The following is a 27,251-nucleotide window of genomic DNA, read 5'->3' on the forward strand; positions in this document are numbered from 1 at the left end:
AACACAATGCTCTGACCAATAAAGTATACCAAATGTCATCTTCACTATTCTATCTACCTGCAACTCCACTTTCAAGGAACTATGAACCTGCACTCCAAGGTCTCTGTTCAGCAACACTCCCAGGATGTTACCATTAAAAAAAAGGTGTCCAAGTCCTGCTCAGGTTTACCATTCCAATTGTAAAGCAGATGGGTCAGTTTGCCTTTGTGGGGATATAAAGCAAATGGTAAATTGTTTCTCAAAGCTGGATAAATGAATCATACACAAAGCTGTTAAGGGGTGCTGACCTTCACAAAACTGGACAAGCACCATGCATATCTGCAATTGCCCTTAAGATTCCCAGCTATGCTATAATATTCAAGCGTTTGTACCAATGTACAAGACTGCCATGTGGGTATCAGCCTGTACCCCTCTCCAGCAGAAGATGGAGAACACTTTACAATGTTTACCCCAGGTTGCCATTTATCTGGGTGAAGTGCTAATAACAGGGAAGACCAATAAGAGCACTTGAGAACATGAGCATAGTCCTTAGACATTTCTGCATCATGGTCAAAAAGGAGTTCCCTGATTGGCATTGCTAAGCTGGGGTGTCAGGTTCTGTTCACTGAGAAAGAATGACTTATGTCAAGTTCAATGCACAACTAAATCAGGCTGACTTGGTGATGGGATAAGAGCCTCTATTTCAGAAAGGATGTGAATGTATTAGAGAATAGAGAAGAGGTGCAAGTGTAACTTCTGGGATGAGAAACATTAATTATAAAATTAGATGGGAGAAAGTATTGCATGCAATTCTTGTCTACCTCCTATAGGAATGATGTTGTGAAACTTGAACTGGTTCAGAAAAGATTTACAAGGATGTTTCCAAGTTTGAAGGGTTGAACTATAAGGAAAGAGTGAATAGGCTGTGGATGTTTTCCCTGGAGCATCAGAGGCTGAAGGGTGACCTGAGGTTTAAGGTCATGAGGGGCATGGATAGGGTAAATAGGCAAAGTCTTTTCCCTCAGTTGGGGGTGTTCAAAACTATACGACAGCTTTAAGGAGAGAGGGGAATATATATAAAAAGGATCTAAAGGGCAACTTCTTCCAGAGGGTGGTGCATGTATAGAATGAGCTGCCAGAGGAAGTGGTGGAGACTGGTACAATTACAACATTTAAAGGCTTCAGGTGAGTATATAATAGGAAGGGTTGAGGGGGCTATGGGCCAAATGCTGGCAAATGGGACTAGATTAATTTAGGATATCTGGTTGGCATGGATGAATTAGACTGAGGGGTCTTTGTGTTCTACATCTCTATCACTGATTTTGTTCTTGGAGAGAAGACAGAATATTTGAAAGTAGTTTTTAAAAGTCTGAGGGAGTTGGGAAGAGTAGATAGTTCAATTTCTCCCTATCATAGAAGGATCAAAACAAGATGGGAAATTTAGAAAAACTAAATGTTATGAAAAAAGGTAATATTTTCACATAGCAAGTGATTCAAATGCACTGTCTGGTAGTGTGAAGGAGATGGGTTCAATTGATGCATCTAAGAGGACATTAGATGATTAATTAGAAAAATTATGGTTATAGGGAAAGGGAGGGTGGCATTGTCAATGCATATTCCAAAAGTAGGTGCAGACAGTGAACAGCTTACTTCTACATTTTAAGAATTCAGTGAGCCTGTGGCAACGTCCTCACTGGCACCATTTAGCTACAAGCCTCTTAGTTTATGAATTTGATTAATCCTTTTCCTAGACTAAGAAATTTGTTATTTTTGAAAATTAGGGCAGTTGGCATGAAGGGCACTAATGCAGATTGACAGAAGAGCATTTGCCCAATTGCTGAGGGAGCCTAAACTACTCCCTCACCCTTCCCATCATATCACCAGTTAAGGCTTTTAATTGCTCAGTAAACAATCACCAAGAGCCTCAATCTGACACCAGCCCAATTACTTGCCTTCTGGCTAGGCAGGATAATTGGCTGCTATCCCAGCAGGGAAACCAAGGCAATTTGCCTGCTGGGGTAGTGGGATCTCCATTTGCCCCAATCTGAGGATAACCGGACAAAGGGAACACTGGGTTGGTGGGGGGTGGTTGCTGATAGGGCAACTCTGCCTTTGCTTCTGATAGCCCCAATATCCTTTGGATAAAGCTGGTCTTTGGTAACATAAGATTTTCCTTTACTGCTAGTTGGAGCTATACCTAAATCAAGCAGCTCTTGATGCCATTTAATTAATAGTCACCATCCAAAAACACCAAAAAGAAATTTCATTCACAAGCTGTAACAATACTGTTAACATTTTACAATTCAAATCCCAAGTAAATTCAGACCCCACAATTTCTGGACTGAATTCTGCAGTGTTTTCATTATTGCAATGGCTTGTTTATGTTTACTGTAACAAAGATCTGCTATTTTTGTGACAAGTATTGGCATCTGTTTAGTTTTGTACATCAGTAAAGTCTCTGCATCTGAATTGGCATGAGGAGAAAGGGGTAGCATTTCAGTATAGACAATGAGTCAAAGATTAGATTTCTAATCAACAAGATAATTATCACACCTAGGCAGTGGCTGGGATTTGAACCCAGTCCCATGGCCCGTTTGGGTGGGGGGTGAATTTTTCTTCTAATCAACCTCTTCAGGTGATGTTATCACACCTCTGGAGCACCTAAAGGTTCAGGTTCACTGTCCAATTGTACAGACTTCCTGTGGAACAAAGTTTATGAACTCTGATGCTTAACCAATTTAAGACTAGTTTTCCAATAGCACCCCCTCTTGACAAGCCAAGTGATTACATGAATATGATTCAATTTCTTTCATGTCTCATTTCCAAGCTCCCATTCTCATTTCTGATGGAGATAGACCTGCCCTATTTTGCCAAGTTCAAAATCAAATAGGTATAGAGTGGAGGGTAAGATTTAGTAGGTGATATGTACACAGGACCAATCTTATACTCCTTGGTTGATCAGGGAGGAATAGTAGCACAGTGAATGGCTCTTCTTTCCAACTATGTTTGGATCAGAGACATTTTGGCTTGGCCTTGAATTTGACCAATGCAAGAATCTTCTAGAAAGATGCAGGAAGTGCGTTGAATATGCAGATGGGTGTAATATCACTAGGTTCCTAATGCAATTTTTGACTCATTGTCTTGATGTTGGCAATTTCTGCCTATGCCAATTCAGACGCAGAGACTTACAGATATACAAAACCAATAACAGTTGCCAATGCTTTCACTTTCAAAATTTAGCACAGTACTACTCATTCACAACACTAAAATAATTGCACACAGAAGCCAGAATCCCATCACCAAGTCAGCCTTTACTTGTGCACAGTCCACTGGCTGTAGCCAGCCAGCTCAGTCACATCCCCGACCAAGATTCTAAATCCCTGTTCATATTGGCCAGCCAGGGTTTGATTGGGGTTATCAACATTGGCCAATCAAGGATCAGTCAGCAAGATCCAGCTGGTTCCAATTACATCCCTCTCCCCACCAAGTCAAGATGCAGGCCTGGTCTTTTTCTTGTAGCTTTTCCTATGGTAATTTCATCCTAGGTCTAGTTCCTCTGACTCAGGCTCAGACAGGCAGGATGTACCAGACCATAGCATCTCTGGAGGTTCCCCTCTTCCAGCAGGGACAGTATTGAGGCTCTATTTATCTTAGATTGGAGTTTCCTCAACACTAGGAGAGCCTACAGTTTCATACAGGCTCTGGATGTTGAGGGGCCAGGTATGTTTTGTTCCTGCCTAGTTTGCAAGATAGGAGCTTTCAGGGATCCACATTTGTGGAAGATGCTCACCTATACAAAACTTTAAGTCATAGGACCTGACCTCACCTCATACCCATGCAGCTTCATTCCCATGATCCTAGCACCAAACTTTGTCCCCTGCTTAAAGTGTTTCTCTTGTTTAAAAGAAAAATGTAGCCAATATGAGTTCCTGCTGCTGTTTCACCCTCCCTGCCCAGGTCCAAGAATACCATGTTTAATCTATTAGTCTTCTCCCATCAGCATCTCTGCTGTAGCTATCCCTGTTGTTGCATGATAAGTGATCCTATAATCAAACAGGAACTGGGACACTTTGCTATCAAGTGACACTATAGGCTTCCTCCAAGCCTGTCTTCAACCGTTGGACCACTCAAACCACTAGATTGTTGGATAATGGATGGTATCGAGCAGTCCTCTTGTGCTGCATGCCATTCACCTTTACCCCAAAATACTTAAACTCCCTGCTGGTAAATGGTATTCCATTGTCCATGACCAATATTTGAGAGTCCATGTATTAGAACAATGCACACAGCTTCTCCATCATCCCTCAGTTCTGAGAACTAAAACTGATAGCATCTCAGAAATTAAAGGCTTGGGTTATTATAATACTCCTTAACCAAGTTCAACTCTTAGTAGTTAGCCCCTGGTGCCACTTGCAAAATTAAGTCCCTTATAACCAAATGATGACAGCTCACAGCCAGTAAGAATTATTCATTGCTTTTCAGCTGCTCTAATGCAATTTACCCAGAGAAAGTTATCACATTCTTCCGCATACTGAGCCCAACCTTCAACAGCAGGAGCAAACAAGTAAAAAAGGATGATGTCAAAATGCTTACTCCACTCCAAGCTGACTAGTCAGCAAATATCCTTCAGGCAGATATTGTTTTCTCCTGTCATCACCGAAATATCAGCAGAGCCTGGTACCTTGTCACCAAGTCACTATTTAGCTGTGCAGAATACACTGGTTATGGCTAGCTAGCTCAAAGTCAGTTACTTAAACTGAGGAGAATCCAAATCTCCTGTTTATATTTTTTAAACAGGAAAAAGAAAAACAAAACACAAAAATCAAGAAACAAACCCAAAAGTGAAGTGGCTACTTTAGACAGAAGAAAAAAACTCTTCTCCTCCTGCAGAGAGCAGCAAGTAGTAAACTGACTGAAGCTCAGCCAAACCAGAGTCAATCTACTAAATCTCCTGTTTATATTGGTCAGCTAGGGCTTTCTTGATTGGCCGAGTTAACAACCCCAATCAAGGATCTTGTAGTCACTACAAGACTACACTTACATAACCAAATGCACTAATGGTCACTCAACCACTGCAGAATTTAGTAGACAATGGATAGATGAGGGCTGTACCCATTGATAGTTATGATTGAGTGGTCCACTGAGTAAGTTTTCATGATCCACAGATGATCAGAAAAGTTAAAGTGCAGTTTTGTAAAAGATTTTCATCAAATCAGGTTAGCATTCAGCTGAACCTCACAAGGATGTTTGTATAGCTCAATCCTATACTGACCTCCCTCAGGATTGTGACACACCAGTCTTAAACTTCATTGGATAATATGTGTTCAATGTTGCAACTACTATGTTTTATGTCTTCTTGTTGATGGTAGGTGGAATGGCAGTGAAACTCAAGAATAAAAACTGACGTGGGCTTGGGCTAATTCCATTGAAATTGCTCCTCTTACCTTTAATCCAATGAAATGGTCACACAAACATCCATCCCACTGAGGATGGTTCATTTTTAAAAGTTGCATATTTTCTTAATGTGCCTCTCTCCTCATACATACATGGAATACAATCTTTAAAATGCTGAGGTTAAGATACCATTTTAAATTGGTGATTTATCAACAACAATAAATTACTTTTCCAACTTATGCCAAGACTGGAAATTGGGAGCAAATCAGTTGCCTCACTGAGGTAATCCATCCAATTATGTAATAGTTCTATTCAGTAGAAAAATTCTTGAAGCATCACAGGTGGTATAGAAAGGTAATCCTTGGCTAACAAAGCTAAAATCCTGATATTATTCTACAGTGTGATTGATTCTTTTCCATTTACAGCCTCTTCATCCTCAGGAAACTAGGGGCATTATTCTTGGTTATCGCATATTTTATCAACAAAATGGACGTGAAATGACCATCCGAGTGTGCAATGCATCAGAGAATCAATACAGTTGGCAAACTCCTTGGACACCAGACAACATCTTTGTAACAGCGTTTAACTCCAAGGGAGATTCTACACCTGCAATGCTCCACATTGGAGAATCAAGTAATTCCCATTAATTACAGGAAATCTTTCAATTTTTGAGTCTTCATGAAAAAGATTAAAAGTTAACAAGAAAACAAGAACTGATACTTCTTGTGACAGGATGGAGGCAGATATAAATTTTACTTGCATTCAATTCTCAGCATGGTTCACTTTAAACCGAAAACTGTTGACTAGACACTGTGCCATTTCACATCAGGGGAAATAGAAACAAAGGGCAAGAATCTCAGTTGGACATTCTGTAATATATACGAGCAAACTGTTACAGGAGTCATCAAATAAAATCAAGAACCTCACTCATTCCCTGAATGCCAGGTTCAGAAATAAGAATATAGAAATGGCCAATGTTCCTTACTGTCCCACAAGTTTGATAACTGTCAGTATGAGAGTGTGATTATTGTAGCAAATCAAGTAGGAGATTTGCTTCACACCTCAGTTGCAAAATCTTTCGGCCTTCTCTTACATTTTGACATAGTTCTGTAGATCAATGATAACCAAACTGTTTTCTTGCCTTTTTGAATAGACAAAAACAAATAACACAAGTACTAGCTGTGTGGGAGGGCACTTCCTACAGCACTGTGAAACCCAGCAGAGCGACCAGAAACTAACTGCAACTAACTTGTCATGTTGATTCTTTGGGGTCAGGAGTAAGAACAAAGAATGAGAACAGTACAGCATAGGAACAAGCCCTTCTGCCCACCAAGACTGCAGCGATATATGATGACTTTCTAAACAAAAAGCCTTTGGCCTCTACGTGGTCCATATCCTTCTATTCCTTGTTTATTCATATGTCTGTCAAGATACTTCTCAAACATTGCTATTGTATATGCCTGCACCACCTCCTCTGATAGCACATTCCAGACACTTACCACCCTCTGTGTAAAAACTTGCTTTTCACATCTCCTTTAAACTTACTCCCTTTTACCATAAACCTATGTCACTGAAGAATTGACATTTCTACCCTGGGAAAAAAGACTCTGACTATCATTCGATCTGTGCTTCTCGTAATTGTGTAAATTTCTATCAGGTTACCCCTCAACCTTTGCCATTCAAGTGAAAACAAACTAAGTTTGTCCAATCTCTCCTCATAGCTAATATGCTATAACCCTGGCAACATCTGAGTGAACCATTGTTATTCCCTCTCCAAAGCCTCCACATCCTTCTGGTTGTGTGGCGACAAGAACTGTAAACAATATTTAAATGTAGTCAAACTAAGGTTCAATACAACTGCAACACGACTTGACAATTTTTGTACTCTATGCATCACCAATGAAGGCAAACATGCTATATGCCTTCTTGACCACGTTATCCATTTGTGTTGCCACTTTCAGGAAACTGTGGACCTGTTCGCCTCGATCCTCTGTATGTTGATGCTACTAATGGTTTGGCCATTTACTGTATACTACTCTCCTTCATTAGCTCTTTTAAAGTTCATCAACTCGTAATTGTCCCATTAAACTCCACCTGGCATTTCTTTGCTCAAGTTTCCTATCTATATTCTCCTGGATCGTTTGACAATCCCCCTTATTAGCCACAGCTCCCCCAATCTTTGTGTCATCAATAAACTTTAGTTTCCAAAACTTACATGTCTCTTTTTTTAATTTTTGATTAGCTCTTAATTTCTCTTGTCATCCAAAATTCCCAAATCTTGCCATCTTTATCTTTTATCCTGAACTGTAATTAACTGTTCTTTAAAAAATTCCCACATACCAGATTTACCCTCAAACAACTGCTCCCTATCCACGTTCCCCAGTTAATGTCTAATATTGTCTTCGTTAGTCTTCCCTCAATTTAGTACATTCACCTGAGGACTATTGTTATCCTTAAAATTTCCAGAATTATGACCACTTTTCCCGAAATGCTTCCAAACTGAAACTTTGATCATCTAGCCTGGCTCATTCCTCAATATTAGGTATAGTATGATTCCTTCCCTAATTGGACAATTTATATATGGTTTTAAAAAACTGTCCTGGACTCACTAACAAATTCCCCCATCCAGTAAATATAGAGGAAGTTAAAATCATCCACCAACAACTTTTTTTTTCACATTTTTGCATAATCTGTCCACACATCTGTTCCGCTATCATCTGCTGGCTGTTGAGAGGCCTATAGTGTGATACCATAAAATTGCATAGTTCTTGTTCTTGAGATCCACATAAATGGCCTTTCTGGATGAGCTCTCCAAGGTGTCCTCCTTCAGTACAGCTGTGATAATCTCCCCAAATAGTAATGCCAACTCCTAGACATCTTTTACACCCCTCCCTATCTTGCCTGAAACATCTAAATCCTGGAACGTTAAACCCCTCTCGCAACCAAGTCTTTGTAATACCTCCAATGTCATTATTACACATGTCAGTCCAACCTCTAAGTTCATCTGCCTCACTTGTCATACTCCTCACATTAAAACAAATGGTATGTTGTTTTATCAGAATAGAAGGAACATTTATCTGCCTATGTTTTATGTGGTCTGAGAATATTCAGTTCGTGCTTGATTACTCTCCCGAGGATAGAGTGAGCCAACAATGAAACAATTCTTTTTAAAATATTCTGAAGTCTAATCCAAAATCATTAGATGACAGAACTTTGGCTATAGCTTAGTTTCATTTTGAAATTTGTTCTACTTTATCTATCACCCATACAGCTTTGATGGCTCCCAGAATCCTTAGTGTGAGACAATATGGAGGCTCTAGAATTTATGTTGAATGGGAACCACCGGATGAAGTCAGTGAGCCTGTGCTGGGCTATGTGGTTGACTGGAGAGAAGCAGCTGACAACAACAAGCAGCTACTTGATTGGAAAAGGCTTCCCAAGGACAATCACTCCTTGTTACTAGGACAATTTTCTCCACTGCAAGAATATCTAGCAGAAGGAAGTAAGTGTGCAATAAGTCACTATTGTAATTGCTTGCTCCATTACAGAGTGAAATCTTTAAACTCTACAAACCATAGCCATCTGCTTTAGTATATTACCTTACATACAAAATTGGGGGAAATTCTATTTCCCACCACAGTATGAAAGTGTGAATGAAATTTTAATTAACTCCATTAAAGTTAATTTGTATAAGTATGACAATAATCAAAATTAAAATGGGCAAATAAAATCTTCAATGGAAGACAATTTGGTAATGTGCTATTGAAATCATAGAAATGTCAAATGCACAGTCAGATTTTGAATAATGGAGGTATACATGCAAATTCTGCAACAATGTTGTGGGTCAAAGGAAGGTTTTATGCTGTATTAACCAAATGAAGTGGAGGTCCTGGATGGATAGATCATACATACTTTGTTGTTGGAATGCATTTATAAATAAGGGTTCATTTATGCTGTGTTATGTTTTTTGGTTGTTTCTTAATTTGGTAAATGACTTCTACCCTTTCATTTAGGAAGTATTAAACCAAGAAAACGTTATAATATTTCTGTCACTGCAATGTACCTGAAAGGAAGAGGAAAGTCTTGTTCAGCTCAAGGATATTCTATAGAAGGAAGTAAGTAATCTGATTCTTCAATCAAATCCTACGCCATCATGCTTTCAAATATCTTCTCTTTCCTTTCCGAAAAATGATGATTGATGATGTTCGATAAACATTGGTCAGATTCCATTAGCTTGTCCAGGAGGTAATTCTATCTGTTTGAATAGCAGTGAATATCACAGTGAGTCTGATCTTAATGTCAAACAATGGCTTCTACACCCTCACTTGCCTGCTAAAGTCACTGAAAAGTGATCAGCATCAGTATCAGTAATCCCTGTAGTTCTTCTTTTATTTCCAAGTTCATGATTACTAAGTAATCCACAATACACCAGGTGTCCAGATAGGAATGGGTTCAGCTATATCAGCACAAGATATATCTTCAGGACCTAATCAAGTTTATCCAAGGACATTGTGGGAAGCTAGGGAAGAAATTTCAGGGCCCTTAGCAGAGATATTTGTGTCATCTACAGCCACAGGTGAGATGCCAGAAGACTGGAGGATGGTGAATGTTGTGCCTTTCTTTAAGAAAAGCTGAAAGGAGAAGCCTAGGAACTATAGATCAGTGAGTCTGATGTCACTGGTGAGTAATTTGTTGGAGAGGATTCTGAGAGATAACACTTACATGCATTTGGAGATTCAAGGAATGATTAAGGATAGTCAGCATGGCTATGTCTCATACCCTCAATTACATTTTTTGTGGATGTGACCAAGAGGAAAAATGAGGGCCGAGCAGTACACATTGTCTACATGGACTTTAGTGAGGCCTTTGACAAGATTCCGCATGGGAGACTGGTTAGTAAAGTTATATTACATGGGATTCAGAGACAGCTTGCCAATTGGATACAAAATTAGCTTGACAGTAGGAGACAGAGGTGGGGGAGGGGTGTTGGAAGTTTGTTTTTTTGGACTGGAGGCCTGTGACCAGTGCTGTTCCTCAGGAATCAGTGCTGGGTCCACTGTTGTTTGTCATTTATATAATTATTTGGATGAGAATATAGGAAACATGGTTAGTAAATTTGTGGATTACACCAGAATTGGTGGTATAGCAGCCAGTAAGAAAGGTTATCTGAGATTACAAAGGGGCCTTGATTAATTGGGCAACAGGCCAAAGAGGGGTAGATGGAGTTTAATTGAGATAAATGTGAGGTGTTGCATTTTAGTAAGAAAAGTAAGGGCAGGACTTACACAGTTAATGTAGGGCCCTGGGGAGTGTTATCGAACAGAGAGACCTAAGGGTTCAGGTACATATCTCATGAAATTTGCATCACAAGTAGACAGAGTAGTAAAGAAGCCACTTAGATTGCTTGCTCTCCATGTTCAGAGCTTTGAGTATAAGAGTTGAAATATTATGTTACATTTGTACAAGACATTGATTAGATCACTTTGGGAGTACTGTGTAGACTCTGCTGTAGAAAGGATATTATTAAATTGGAGAGGTTGCTGAAAAGATTTACAACAATGTTACCAGTAGTGGAGGGGTTAAGTTATAGGGAAAGGCTGGATAAGCTGTGACCTTTTTCACCGAAGTGTAGGAAGTTGGGGGTGACCTTATAGAGGTTTATAAGTTTCATGAGGGGCATGGATAGGGTGAATAACAAAGGTCTTTTCCCTCAGGCTGGAGAGTTCAAAGCCAGCGGCCATAATTTTAAGGTGAGAGTAGAAAGATTGCTATACTTAAGTTATTTTGGCATTTCTGAGATTACATCTCAAACACGGATTGTCCTTATTTAAGGAAGGAGGTGAAGGAGGTGAAGGCTCAGAAGAAGTTGAGTAGATTAATGGCTGAAATGAACAGTTTGCCTTATGAAAAAGATTGGACAGAGGGGACTTGATTTCTTTGATTTTTAGGTGACTGGGGAAAGGGGGCTTCCTCTTTTGGGTGAGTGCAGAACTAGGGAACACTGTTTTAAAATTAGGGGCCATCCTTTTAAGATGTAAATAAAGGGATTTTTCTCTTAGAGTATTGTACAATTTTAGAAACCTTTACCTCAGAAAGCGGTGAAGGTGTGGTTATTGAATATTTTAAAGTTGAAAGTAGATAGATTATTGTTAGGCAAAAAATTCAAATGTTACCAAGCATAACTGGGAATATGGAATTCAGAACACAAACAAATCAGCCACGATCTTATTGAATGACAGAGCAAGCCTGAAAGGCTGAATAGCTTACTTCTATTCCTAATTCTTATGTTCAAACGTTTGCAGTTTTACCAACTCAGTCTCTTGTTCATTGAATCTCTCATGTTCCATTCAATGGATTTTGGCTCTTGAATCTTTTTCACTGGTCACCATATGGAATCTGAGGTTGCTGGGTATGGCATCCCTGCAGAACCTCCTTAGCTAGATTCACATCAGTCTTGATGGAACCAAATCCCCAGTGATTCCTTACTCAATTCTGTTAAACAATCTGCTTGGCTGTGGCAAAATTAGTATAGCAGCAGTGATCTTTACAATCCACAATCCCTGCCCTCCTGCTTTTAGTGTTCTGTCTTTTTTAACTATTTTACACAATATGTCCCTGCATTGTTCTTAGACTTAATCTTCCTGTGTCTTCACCAGCATCTGTTCTGAACTGTATCAACTCAGGCCAGCTATAATATCCAAATAGCTTCCAATTGATCCTTTGATTTTTAGATTTCAACCACCCCCTACCCCACCCCACCCCACCCCACCCCACCCCACCCCAACATTTGGGACCCAAGTCCATTGCCTAGAATTAAAATGCTTGCTGGGAAGTCCAATTACACTCTTTGCAGAATACCTCCAAGTTTCACTTTGGAATTAAAGTGGCATCAGATAAAAACAAAATACAAGTATTTTCCAGGCCAAAAGGATCAATGCACCATCCCTCCTCAAAACAAACAAAAACTTACTGAAATAAGACTTTCAAAATACAACACGTTTTAACTTTCTAAACATTTGAACAATGAACTTATCCCAGACTGTGGGTAGTAGTTTTTCCTTGTCAAATTTTGCAACTACACACTAAATTGATACAAAATAAAGAACACTGTAAAGAATCTGAAACAAAAACATATATTTTTGGTGAAACTCAACAGGTCTGGTAGAATCAGTGGAGAGGAAACAGTTAGCATTTCATATCCAGTGACCTTGCTTCAGATCTGAAACAGCAATTTCTGCTTTTGTTTCAAATTACATTTGCTTTTTACACTTAACCTATAAAGAAACCAATCAAATATGACCAGATTTTAAAGTTTGACTTGCCTGAGTTCTGAGAGATCAATTTTTCTTTGCAAACAAGAGTTTGTTTTACTGCTGGTTAATTCATTTTCTTTCAATCTTTGCAAAATATCCCCTTTCCCATTTTGCAGAATCTTTAAGGTTTTTCATGTCCGTGTACAATGGAATTAGGTGTAAATATTGCTGATGTCCTAACTACAATCTTCTGAAGTTCTTTCAATTTGAGAATCAGCCCTTTAGATTGCAAAATTATGCATATTAATGTGCTTTTTAGAAATGATGAAATTCAAATCTGTAGCATCAGCATACCCTCAAGTTTATAGCGCTAAAGGTGATTAGATTAGATTAGATTACTTACAGTGTGGAAACAGGCCCTTCAGCCCAACAAGTCCACACCGCCCCGCCGAAGCGCAGCCCACCCATACCCCTGCCCTTAACACTACAGGCAATTTAGCATGGCCAATTCACCTAACCTGCACATCTTTGGACTGTGGGAGGAAACCGGAGCACCCGGAGGAAACCCACGCAGACACGGGGAGAACGTGCAAACTCTACACAGTCAGTCGCCTGAGGGGGGAAATGAACCCGGGTCTCTGGCGCTGTGAGGCAGCAGTGCTAACCACTGTGCCACCGTGCCGCCCTCACAAAATATTTTGCCTCTATGCAGTCCGTATTCCTCTACTCATGTATCGGTCAAGATGCCTGCTGTTGTATCCACTTCCACCACCTCCTCTGGCAGCACACTCCAGACAACCCACCCAGACCCATTTCCCTCTAACCATCTAATGGTTAGATCTTGTGTGGGTCACATTGGGTCAGGCAAGTAAAGGGGCACGTATAGTTGTGTCTCTGCATTAGCCCACATTGGTTGAAAGGGTGAGATCATGATGTGCTGGTAACTACTAAAACTGGCCAATGAATGTGCTTGACTCCTGAAGCAACAAAAATAAGCAAAAGAAAAGGTTTTTTTTTCCTGGGCCTATTTAAAGGCAATTCAGCAATTAGCAGCTGAACTGCTTTTGATTTACATGTGTTCAGGCCAATTTGATGGAAACATTGTGGAAAGTAACTAAAGGAGTGCAAATATTTCTGCTGACCATTAAAAATTTAAGAGAATTAGAAATGTTTGATAAGTGTGGGGGCACTTGTTGCGGTGCTGTTTGTTCTGACGAGTAGGCAGGACAGGCAGAGAACAGGGCAAAAGCAGAGTTCTGCTAGGAGGTAGGAGAGGAAGGATTCTGTTTAGATTCCTCAGCATGTGAGGATTTTCATGTTGGGATAAGGCAGGAGGCTTCAACTCACTCAAGACATGGTGACAGAATTGTGTTCACTGAGACCTGGAACTTCCAAGCAGGGAAAGAATGGCCCTGTGTACCTGTGAAAATCACAATCACCCTTTTTAAGGATTGAGTGACTGAACACCTTGTAAGTATTTAGCTGATTAAAGAGCGGGAGAGAGACAGCATGGATTTTAAAACTGTAGAGTCATACCTGATAAGCCTACATTTTTTTTGGAGAGTTGACTAAAGTAGTGGTTGGAGGAATGTTAATGAATATTGTAAGGATTTCGAGAAGGTTCTGTTCCTCACGAGAAACACGCTGACCTGTCACAAAGTCCAAACCTCTGCCACATGTATGTTTGATGATGACCTCCAAGTTCACTACCTTTTTTTGCCTTTACTCTCCGTGTTGCTTGAACTTACTGCTCACTTGCTGCTTTCTCAGACTTGATTACAATTTCCCTTTGTGCCTATCATGTGCACCATCTAAGTATCTTATTGGGGCATTTGGTGCTAACTCAGCTTCAGCACTTTCCTTTCTCAGCCTCCGTGTAGAATGACTTCATCCTCGTTAATATTAACCTCCATCTCAAGTCACCATGTTCTCCCTGCACTGAATTCATAATCCTCTTAAACTTCCTAAGTTAATTCATCCATGTAATTTCCCAAACCATATCATGGTCACCTTCTTGACTATGCCATCACATGTGACCTCTTAATCTTCTTATATCAGTTACACATCAAACCTTCATTGGTAATTTCCTTTTATAAATTACCACTCACATTCCATTTCTACACTGGAACCTCCAGAGATGTGATGCTTGGATTTTGATTGGCAGGATGTGACTAGTAGTATTCCACAAGAATCTATACTGAAGATCTAACTATTCGGTGTGGTTTTAATTACTTGGAGAATGAAATAGGAAGCCACAGATCTGAAATTTGGTGGTAGCGCAAGGATGCCACAGTAAATGCTGTAAATGAAAGCAAAAAAATTGCAAAGGAATTTTTATGTATTAAAGTAAATGGGCAAAATTGTGCAGATGAATTTCAGTGCAGGCAATTGTGATGTTGTCCACTGTGGACGTAAAAATGATAAAACACTACACTTCCTAAATGGTAACATCCAAAGAGGTGTGGGTAGTGGTTAGTAGGGGGCAGGGAAGGGGTGAATATCTTTACCTGCATGGATTATTACAATGGTACAAACATCTGGAGGTGTAGTAGACAGCGAAGAAGGTTACCTCAGATTACAACAGGATCTCGATCAGATGGGCCAATGGGCTAAGGAGTGGCAGATGGAGGTGCTGCATTTTGGGAAAGCAAATCTTAGCAGGATTTATACACTTAATGGTAAGGTCATAGGGAGTGTTGTGAACAAAGAGACCTTGGAATGCAGGTTCATAGCTCCTTGAAGGTGGAGTCACAGGTAGATAGGATAGTGAAGAAGGCGTTTGGTATGCTTTCCTTTATTGGTCAGAGAATTGAGTATAGAAGGTCTCATTGTGGCTGTACAGAATGTTGGTTAGGCCACTTTTGGAAAGTTGCATGCAGTTCTGGTCTCCTTCCTATCGGGAGGATGGCGTGAAACTTGAAAGGGTTCAGAAAAGATTGACAAGGATGTTGCCGGCTTGGAGGATTTTAGCTATAGGCAGAGGCTGAATAGGCTGGGGCTGTTATCTCTGGAGTGTCGAAGGCTAAGGGGTGGCCTTATTGAGGTTTATAAAATAATGATGGGCATGGATAGAATAAACAGACAAAGTCTTTTCCCTGGGATGGGGGACACCACAATGAGAGGGCACATGCTTAGAGTGAGAGGGGACAGCTATAAAAGGGACCTAAGGGGCAACATTTTCACACAGAGGGTGGTGTGTGTATGGAATGAGCTGCCAGAGGAAGTGGTGGAGGCTGGCACAATTGCAACAATTAAAAGGCATCTGGATGGGTATATGAATAGGAAGGGTTTAAAGGGATATGGGCCAAGTGCTGGCAAAGGGGACTAGATTAGTTGGCATGGAAGAGTTGGACCGAAGGGTCTGTTTCCACATTGTACATCTCTATGACTCTGACTCTGACACTATAATTGCAGAAAATAATTCAAATGTAATGTTGACTTTTATATCCAGACAAACAGAATTAAACTAGTAGAAGTCATGACTCCTCTATTGAAAGCCATAGTTATACATACTTGTAGACTATGAATGGTCATACGTGGAATAGACGTGTTGACTGAGGAGGCTGTGCAATGTAGATATTATCTGGACTCATAGTGTTAAATTACAAGAAGATATCGTTTAAATGAGGGTTGTATTTCCTGGAATTTAGGAGGTTATGATGAGACTTAATTAAGGATGACAAACAGGGTAGATAGAAAAAGCTTACTTGCACTGTTAGAGGGAGTAGGATTGTGGCATTAGACTACAAATTAGAGCCAGACCTTCAGAAGAGAAGTTAGAAGCACTTCTAAAGTCAAAGATTAGTAAAGCTCTTGAACTCTTACCTAAAAGGCATGTTATTCTTGATCAATTATAAATTTTGAATTTGAGATTGATAGATTTTTTGATAGATAGTAAAAAAAAGGCAAAGCCAGATAAATGGAGTTCAGTCATAGATCAGCTGTAATCGTACTGATCAGTAGTGAAAGAGGCCCAAAGAGCTAAATGACCTACTTCTGTCTCTATTATATTAAACAGGTACAACATACTGAGTATAAATAATGATGGGATATAGAATGGGTAATCTTAACACCAAACTACCCTTTGCAACAATAGACAGTAAAGAAATAAATCAATGGATCTGTGAAACCAGATCTCAACCTACTGTTTGTATGCATTTTTCTGTTTTAACTATGCAGACTCTCTGGAAAAGTAGGTCTTTGATTATAAGACTCAGATGACATTTTGTTTCTGTCATTTGGATGCAATATAAATTAAAAATCAAAGTTTCCCATGCCTCAGAAGTTCTAAACGTTAATTGAGCTGTAATCAGCAGAATCAGAAGTTATATGCAGTTTATAGCATTGCGTATGGGTAAGGAGAACTTTGAATCTTCATCCTGGTGTCTCAAATAAGTCTTCTGGTTGTTGGCCAATCTCATTTCTCCTTCAAACCAAGGATCTCTCTCTATACCTCTCTCTATTTATTGTCTGTCTCTTAAACTTGCTGGCCACATTTATGGTCTCGCCTGGTTTTCCCTATCTTCTGGTTGTTTGCACAATTCTTGCCCCTCATCTATGATGTTTCCCCCTTACTCAATCAGCTGTGGCCTTCTGGGGCTATTAAGTATGAGAGATATGTATTTCCACTCCAATCTGAGATCTCCCTACATTTACTGCATAGAAATTTTGATATTTCTGTTTTTAGAACCTACAACAGGACCAAATGTTTCCGTGTTGAAATTTGCCGGACAGCAAGTACTTTTAAAATGGGGAGAAATTTCTCTTGAAGAACAACAAGGATTTATCACCAACTACACCATATACCTGAAGAGAGGTGCTGATGGGTCATATCTTGCTTCATGTGAGTAAAACCGTGTAAACTTTCTTTTATGAGGAGGAAGTGACCACTGCAGATACTGGAGATCTGAGTCAAAGAGTGTGGCGCTGGAAAAACACAGCTGGTCAGGCAGCATCCCAGGACCAGAACAGTCGAAGTTTCAAGCATAAGCTCTTCATCAGAAATGAGGAGTGGCCCAAGGGGACTGAGAGATAAATGGGAGGGGGTGGGGCTGGGGTAAGGTAGTTGGGAATGCAAAAGATGGTTGAAGGTAGGGATGAGGGTGATATATCGGAGAGGAGGGTGTAGTGGATAGGTAAGAAGAAAGATGGACAGGTAGGACAGCTAAGGAGGGTGATGCCAAGTTGGAAGGTTAGCTCTGGGAAAAGGTGGCAGAGGTGAAATGAGGAAACTGGTGAAATCCACATTGATCCCATGTGGTTGGAGGGTCCCAAGGTGGAAAATGAGGCTTTCTTCTTCCAGACGTCGGTTGACTAGAGTTTGGCGGTGGAGGAGGCCCAGGACTTGCATATCCTTGGCAGAGTGGGAGGGGGTGTTAAAGTACTCAGCCACCGAGCAGTAGGATTGTTTAGTGCATGTGTCCCAGAGATGTTCTCTGAAATGTTCTGCAAGTTGACGTCCTGTCTTCCCAGTGAAGAGGAGACCACATTCTTCTGGTCCACCTGGGAGCAGATGCGGTGGAGGCAGAGGAATTAGAAATATGGGATAGCATTTTTACAGGAGGCAGGGTGAGAGGTGGTGCAGTACAGGTAGCCGTGGGAGTCGGTGGCTTTGTAGTAGATGTCCGTGTTGAGTTGGTCACCGGAAATGAAGATGGAGAGGTCCAGGAAGGGGACGGAGGTGTCCGAGATGGTCCAGGTGAACTTGAGGTCAGGGTGGAAGGTGTTTGTGAAGCTGATGAACTGTTCAACCTCCTCACGGGAGCACGAGGTGGCGCTGATTGATGTAGTAATTGATGTAGTCAAGGAAAAGGTAGAAAATGGTGCCGGTGTAGCTGCGGAAAATGGACTGTTCCACGTACCTCTGCCAACGCAAGAAGTGCAAATCCTGCACCCATACCTCCCCCTCCCTCACCTTCATCCAAGGCCATAGAGGATCCTTCCACGTCCGACAGATTTACCTGTACTTCCACAGTCATCTACTGTGTCCATTGCTCTCAATGTGGTCTCCTCTACATTGGGGAGACAGGATATCAACTTGCAGAATATTTCAGAGAACATTTCTGAGATACATGCACTAAACAACCTCACTTCACTGTGGCCGAACACTTTAACTCCCCCTCCCACTCAGCCAAGGATATGCAAGTCCTGGGCCTCCTCCGCAGCCAAACTCTAGCCACCTGACGCCTGGAGGAAGAACGCCTCATCTTCCGCCTTGGGACCCTCCAACCACATGGAATCAAAATGGATTTCACCAGTTTCCTCATTTCCCCTCCCACACCTTATTCCAGATCCATCCTTCCAATTGGCACTGCCCTCTTAAATTGTCCTACCTGTCCATTTTACTTCCCACCTATCCACTCCACCGTCCTCTCCGACCTATCACCTTCACCCTTACCTTCATCTACCTATCGCATTCCCATCTACCTTACCCCAGCCCCACTCCCCTCCCATTTATCTCTCAGTCCCCTTGGGCCACCCCCTCATTCCTGTTAAAGAGCTTATGCTCAAAACATCGACTCTCCTGCTCCTCAGATACTGCCTGTACTTTCTTTTTTCTCAAGTAACTTTTATTTTCATCCTCTGTTGTTCATTGAGGAAGAGATTATGCTGACCTATTCTTTTTGTTTGATGTTACAACAGAAGGAATCAGCTCAAAGTGTTTAACATGTGCAGCAATTGGAAAGCAATTAGACTCTTTTTGATACTTTACTTGATAATAAAGTTGGGCATTCACCATCTAGACCCATTCCACTTTTTATATCTCTGTGACACAAGTACCATTGTGCTTGGAATTATGTTAATCTCTAATTCCATCCCTGAAACCTTCTGGAGCCAATATTATTGAATCTCAGCTTCTTCTTGATTATGGGTAAATAAGACTAAGGAACACATCAGCAATAATATGTTAGAATGTTTGAGAATAGTCAACAGCTGAATAACCTATTCCTGTTCCTACATAAGTTTGTTTTTTCTTTTGTCTCTTCAACAAATGGGAGAAAAAACTAGCATCAGATATTTATCACATCCAAATCCAAGTTCACCTTCAGCAATACACTGTCCAATAAATCAACTCTTTCAAAGCTTTTGGAGCAAGAGGCTGGACCAGACATGACATCTCAACTTCCCAGTTGTCTAAGTAACAAAAAAACACATGCAATACAACCAAAACAGTCCAGAAATTTACTTGAGAGCAGTTACGTATCCCTTTAACAACCTGTGGATTACTCAGTTCCACTTGTGCTGACCATTATCTATGGATGAGATAGGCATTTGGAGAATGCAGGCAAAGACAAAAGTAATGTTTGAAAGTGAAAGTCTGGGGGCATAATCTGTGGCATCAGGTCACTCAAATTTTGACCTACTGATAAGGCCCATGTTTATGTATTGTGGTGTTCTGAGTTACAAATTCCCCAAATTTGGAATTGGCATACAGTGTTAAGTAAATGCTTCAGTTTCGCAAATGATTCTGGTTCCATTTTTTAGATATGAACGGAGGGATGGAGAAGATATAAATTGTTTTCAAATTTTGTAAGGTACAATGTATAGAATTATAACATACATTTATAATATACAACATAGTAGTTGCAGACATCCATAGTTTACAATTGCACATTGGCAACAAATATTGACATTTTTTACATAGCTAGGTTATCAAATGTTGTCAGTCATAATCCAAGTTAATTGATTAATTTGGAGAGATATTGAATTTGCAGAAAGACCTTGCACATAGAAAAATATGAAATGTGCACATTCTCTTCAAAGTGTGAAGATAATAGAGCTTTTTACTTCTGTATGTGAAAATTACCTGAGCTAAATGAGAGTGCAGGTAACTGGGCTCAGCATTCCAAAGATAGAAAGGTAATAAAAGATCGGCAGGATTCCCACTCTCAAGTCACACTATCAGTCAGTAGGGTCATTTACACTTCATTCACACACTGGGTAAAGTACCATCAGCCTATTGTGCTGGTTCAGAGACTGAAATTACTTTGAATACCATAAGATGACAGAACATAAGAGGCGATATAGGTCATTCAACCTATTGATTCTGCTCTTCTATTCGATGAGATCATGTTTGATCTGATAATCCTCAACTTCACTTTCCTGCCTTTTCGCCATAACCCTCGATTCCCTTACTGATTAAAAGTCTGTCTATCTCAGCCTTGAATATATTTAACCACACAGATTCAACAACCCACTGCAGTGAAGAATTCACAGATTCACTGCCCTTTGAGAGAAGTCATTCCTCCTGATCTCTGTATTAAAAGTATGACCCTTAATTCTGGGAATATCTCCTGAGGTCCTAAATTCTCCGCAAGGGGTAATCAATCTTTTCCCTCATCCCATCATTCAATCTGCCAAGTAGCCTAAGAGTCTTATACATTTTAATGAGATCACATCTCATTTTTCTAAATACCAATGTGTAAAGACTCAACTTACTCACCATCCCCTCATAAGACAATCCCTCCAAACTTGTTATCAAACCTAGTCAACCTTCTCTGGACTGTCTCAATTGCTAGTATGTCATTCCTTAGATAGGTGACTCAAAACTATTCATAGTATTCCAGCTGTGGTATGACTAGGGTCTTGTATAACTTTAGAGTCGAAAGTGTGGTGCTGGAAAAGCACAGCAGGTCAAGCCGCATCCAAGGAGCAGGAAAATTGACGTTTCGGACAAAAGCCCTTCATCAGGAATGAGGCTGGGAGTCTCGGGGGTGGAGAGTTAATGGAGGGGGGTGGGACTGCGGGAAGGTAGCTGAGAATGTGATAAGTGGTTTGAGGTGGGGTAATGGTGATAGGCTGGAGGGGAGGGTGGAGCGGATAGGTGGGAAGGAAGATGGATAGGTAGGACAGGTCATGAGGGTGGTGCCAACTTGGAAGGTTGGAACTGGGATAAGGTGGGGGGAGGGGAAATGAGGAAACTGGTGAAATCCAACCGCAACAAGGACAGAACCACCCCCCCCCCCCCCCCCCCCACCCCGGTCCTCACCTTCCACCCGACCAATCTCCATATACGTCACATCATCCTCCGCCATTTCCGCCACCTACAAACGGACCCCACCACCAGAGATTCATTTCCCTCCCCACCGGTATCCACTTTCTGTAATGGCTGTTCCCTCTGCGACTGCCTCGTCAAGTCCACACCCCCCACCAACTCACCCTCCCCTCCTGGGACCTTCCCCTGCCACTGCAAGAATTGCAAAACCTGCGCCCAAATCTTCCCCCATCACCTCTGTCCAAGACCCCAAGGGATCCTTCCACATCCATCAAAGTTTCACCTGCACTTCCACGCGTCATTTACTGTATCCATTTCTGCCAATGTGGTCTCCTCTACATTGGAGAGACAGGATGCCTACTTGCACAGCACTTCAGACAACATCTCCAGGACACCCGCACCAACCAACCCCACCGCCCATGGCCGAACACTTCAACTCCCCCTCCCACTCCACCAAGGACATGCAGGTCCTGGGCCTCCTCCAATACCACTCCCTCACAACCCGACGCCTGGACGAAGAACGCCTCGTCTTCCGCCTTGGGACCCTCCAACTCCCATGACATCAATGTGGATTTCAGCAGTTTGCTCATTACCCCTCCCCCCACCTTATCCCAGTTCCAACCTTCCAGCTCAGCGCCATCCCCATGACCTGTCCTAACTGTCCATCTGACGTCCCACCTAACCGCTCCACTCTCCCCTTTGACCTATCACCGTTATCCCCACCTTCACCCACCTATCGCACTCTCAGCTATCTTTCCCCCAGTTCCACCCCCTCCCATTTATCCTCCACCCCCGAGGCTCCAAGCCTCCCTCCTGATGAATGGCTTTTGCCAGCACCACACTCTAGTCTCCAGTGTCTGCAGTCCTCATTTTTGCCTTGTATAACTTTATCAAGTTTTTCCTACTTTGATACTCTATTCCCTTCAACATAAAAGAGTCATAGAGTCATAGAGATGTACAGCATGGAAACAGACCCTTCGGTCCAACCTCCTGTTTGCCTTCCCTATCACCTGTTGAACTTGGACACTAGCTTTTTGCGATTTATTGATGATGTCTCCCACATCCCTCTGTTCTATAGTTTTCTGCAGTCTTTCTCCATCTAAATAATATTTAGCTTCTCTATTCTTCCAGCCAAAATGCATAACTCACATTTCCCCACATTATATTTCGTCTGCCAAGTTTTTGACCTCTCACTTTGCCTCTTTGTGTCAGACACTTTCTTCTCACCTAGTTTTGTGTCATCCACAAACTGGGCTTTGATATATTAACTTGCCTTATCGAAGTCATTAATATATAGGGAATAATTGTGGCCCCTGTACTGATTCCTGTGTGGCTGATTTTTACAGGTATGTGACTATCTTTGAAGCAGTGTTCACAGGCAGTTCATGAGAGTAGGTAGGAAGTAATAGGTTAAGGTTAGGAAAAGACAATTGCAATGGTGAGTGAATGAAAGGCAGTTAAATCAGCAGCAGATGGCAATATTTCTGAACAGCATTACTGTGGTGGAAATGCTGAATTGGAGAGATGCATGGTGGGTGACTGAATCAGTACCACATGCTTCACAACATTAGCCAACATTAAAATTATCCTATTGTTCACCTTCTTATATAATGGCCATTTGGATGAGGTACTGGATTTTAACGAATGACTAAACTGGAGTTGATGCTTCCAAGTAAACAAGAGAAAAAAATTAGCAAAATTAAATAGTTTGTTTACACAGCTGATGATATACAAGCCACGATCTAATATTAACTTGTTCTCTTAAAGAATAGAGCAGAACAGGAAGGAAGGAAAGTTATTTCAGCTGAATTCTGTAAGCTGTTAGCAAGGCTGTTTTTTTGAAACATATGCTGAGACCTGTGCTCAGGAGGAAGCAGTAAAATGTTCCGTTTCCACACAAGTGCATTCAGCACTAAGTTCAGATTTTTACTTGCTTTGTTCAGTTTTATACAGAAGCTTGGATGACTTAGGGTTTATTCTTTATGTGCAATTTTATCTTATGAAAACTTCAGCAGCAAGTTTAATCAATGCACAGTGCCGTTCTATTTTTGCACTGTTTGTTTGTAGCTGTTGAATTATGTACTTTGCACTTGGTGTTAAGCATGCAAACAGCATCAAAGGAGAAAACAAATTGAGGCTGACTAGGTTTCTGCTGGGTGATGAAGAACTTGTGGTGGTTATATGAGAAACCAAATCCTCTGTTCGTGCCTCAACAAACAGTAGTTCCTTAGCCAGGGTTTATTAAACAGTGGTGATAAAAGCAAAGTGTAAAGTATAATTGTGAGCCATAACCAAATGTAACAACTCACATCCACATTACTGATTAAATACAGCAAGTTACATCTTTCACCTGGTTGAAGGTGACAGACCTTGTATTGTTCTACTGTTTAGATTTTACCTGTTATTTACCATTTAATCTGTCCATATTTTTATTTACAATCAAACTATTTTCTTCACATATTCACATTTAGGCACTTATTATGATTGCCATCATTTTCTTTTGTTTTGTTTATTGTTCTTCCCTTGTTTTTTAAAATAACTCTTTGAGACAATTTTTTATGTTATTGTATATTTCTGCTTTTTTATGTAGTTTGCAATCCATTCATCCCATGAGTAATGTTTGTGCCAAGAAATGATCATTTCCAACAGGAGAGAATCTTAACAACCTCTCATTGATATCCAACAACATCCATCACTTCATTGCCCATCACTGACATTCTGGGAATCAGTATTGACCAGAAATTCAACTGGACCATAAATACTGCAGTTATAAGAGTAGATCAAAAGCTGTGAATTCTGTAGTGAGTAAATCTTCTGCTAATTCCTCAAAGTCTATCCATTATTACAAGGCACAAGTCAGGAGTTAATAGAATACTCTCTAATTTCCTGGCGAGTGCAGCTCCAACTAAAGTTTAGAAGCTCAACCATCCATAACAAAGCAGCTTGTTTGATTGTCTTTCCCCCGCCAATCCACCACTTTAGACATTTATTCCCAACGTAAACTGCGCACCACTGCTGTGGGGTGTACTACCAATAACATGCACAATATCACTTGACACAACTCTTTGACAGCACCTTGCAGTCATATGTGACCACCTAATAGCATTATCGCTGAACGGTTAATTCAGAGACTCAGGTAATGTTTTGGGGATCCAGTTTGAATCTGCCAGATGGTGGAATTTGAATTCAATGAAAATCTGGAATTAAGAGTCCGATAATGGCCACAAATCCATTGTCGATTATTGGAAAAACTCATCTGGTTCACTCATATCCCTCAGAGAAGGGAACTGCCATCCTTAACTGCCCAGGTAGACCCATTGTTTTAGCCTGCTCCTGGCCCACAGAAGCCCTCTCTTCCTACCTTGACTCAGTCTTTTCTCCCCTAGTCCAATCCCTGCCCATATATGTCCATGCTTCCTCTGACGCTTTATGGCAGTTTCAGAATTTCCAGTTTGTAGGCTCCAGTCGCCTCCTCTTTACCATGGACGTGCAATCCCTTTACACGTCCATCTCCTACTTGGATGGTCTCAGATCTCTCAGCCTCTTCTTGGAGCAAATACCTGACCAATCCCCACATACTACTGAGCTTGTCCCCACCATCAACAACTTCTTTAACTCCTCTCGTTTTCTCCAGGTCAGAGGAGTGGCCATGGGTACTCACATGAGCCCCCGTTATGCCTATCTCTTCATGGGGTGCGTGGGGTACATTCCTTGTTCCAGTCCTATTCTGATGAAGGGCTCTTGCCCGAAACGTCGATTCTCCTGCTCCTCGGATGCTGCCTGCCAGCACCATACTCTTGACTCTAATCTCTAGCAGTCCACACTTTCAACCAGTCCTATTCTGGCCTCATCCACAGCTCTTCTGTGATATACCGATAATATCATTGGTGCTGCTTCCCTCTCTTGTCCGGTATTAGAAAAGTTAATCGATTTCGTTTCCAATTTTCACCCCACTCTCACTTTCATCTGGTCTACCTCTGATTCCTCCCTTCCCTTTCTCGACATCTCTGTTTCCATTTCTGGGTTTAGACTGGCCACTAATATCCAATATTAGCCCACCGACTCCCACACCTACCTGGACTCACATCCTCGTACCCAGTTTCCTGTAAAGATTCCATTCCATTCTCCCATTCCTCCATCTCCATCCTAATCAGGCCAACTTCAGCAAGAGACCCTCCGAAATGTCCACCATCTTCAACCAAGGATTCCCCAGCACTGTTGTCAACACAGCCCTCAACAAGGTCTGACCCATCTCCCACAGTTCTGCCCTCATCCCCTCTCTTCTCTCCCGCAACAGCGATAGGGTTTCCCTTGTATTTACTTACCATCCCATCAGCATCTACAAACATAAGATCATCAGCTGCCATTTTCACTACCTCCCACGAGATGCCACCAACACACATATTACCTTCCCCTCACTTTTCTGGCTTCCACAGAGACCATTCCTCTGGAACACACTGGTACACTCTTCTTTCACTCCCAACACCCCACCACAGCCCCATGGCACCTTCCCCAGCAACTGCCAAAGGTGTAACACTTATCTTCTGTCTCCTCAGTATCCAAGGGCTCAAACATACCTTCCAGGTGAAGTAGCACTTCACCTGTACTTCTCACAACCTCGTCTACTGCATTCTCTGCTCGCAATGTGGTCTTCTTTACATTGGGGAAATGAAGCGTAGACTGAGTGACTACTTTGCAGAACATCTATGACCTGCTTGCAAAAAAGATCTTGAGCTTCTAGTTGCCTGTCACTTTAACACATGATCCTGTTTCCTGGCCAACATCTCTGTCTCAGACTTGCTGCAGGGAAAGTCAGTCCAAGCTGGGAGAATAACACCTCATTTTCTGTTTGGGGACCCAACAGCCCTCCGGTCTCAATATCAATTCAATAATTTTAGGGCCTGAACTCCCCCATGTCCTAGACCCCTACCACCTACACTAGGTCTTGTCATCACATAGTCTGCTATTACCTCTTGTTAGCCACTGACAGTCTTCATTAACAGCTATTTGCCCTCCCAGCCAGATCGTTATCGACCCCTTTGTCAGTCCAACTATTCTTCTGTCTCTTTGAGCTCTATCCCTACCTATCGTTTACTCCTTAACCCCTTCCCTGACATATAAACTGACAGTTTTCTAGCTACCATCAGCTCTAAGGAAGGGTCACTGGACCCAAAATGTTAACTTTGATTTCTCTTCTTGATGCTGCCAGACTTGCTGATCATTTCCAGTAACTTCTGTTTTTGCCATCCATACCTGGTCTGGCTTACATATAACTCCAGACCCAAAGCAATGCAATTGACTCTTAACTGCTCTCTGGACAATTCACGATGGAGAATAAATGTAATCCTTCCAAACCCAAAGTCTCCACCACAGAGAAAACAAGCAAACAGGTTAAGGAAATAGTACCACTTCAAGTGTTTCGCACCATCCTTGACTTGGAAATATTTTGTCCTTTGAAATCCTGCAATTCACTTACCAATGACACAGTGATTGCACATAATGCAATGACCTGCAGTCATTCAATGTGTTAGCTAATCACTGTCTTCCTAAATGCACTTGGGGAAAGACAATAAATGCTGGCAATGCACAAATCCCAAAAATGAATACAAAAAAAAGTCTTACTCTAACTG

General features: G+C 41.3%; 1 protein-coding gene across 1 annotated transcript in view; it reads left to right on the top strand.

Annotated features, from left to right (window-relative positions):
* The window catches only part of LOC140479355 (interleukin-12 receptor subunit beta-2-like), a 143,228-nt gene that overhangs the window by 66,723 nt on the left and 49,254 nt on the right, over positions 1-27,251 (top strand). The window contains exons 9-12 of the mRNA XM_072573265.1: positions 5,799-6,006; positions 8,645-8,875; positions 9,387-9,488; positions 17,314-17,469. Coding sequence (XP_072429366.1) covers positions 5,799-6,006; positions 8,645-8,875; positions 9,387-9,488; positions 17,314-17,469 — 697 coding nt within the window. The remainder of the gene's footprint in view (positions 1-5,798; positions 6,007-8,644; positions 8,876-9,386; positions 9,489-17,313; positions 17,470-27,251) is intronic.

Source organism: Chiloscyllium punctatum, chromosome 7 (genome assembly GCF_047496795.1).
Source record: "Chiloscyllium punctatum isolate Juve2018m chromosome 7, sChiPun1.3, whole genome shotgun sequence".
Lineage (NCBI taxonomy): Eukaryota > Metazoa > Chordata > Chondrichthyes > Orectolobiformes > Hemiscylliidae > Chiloscyllium > Chiloscyllium punctatum.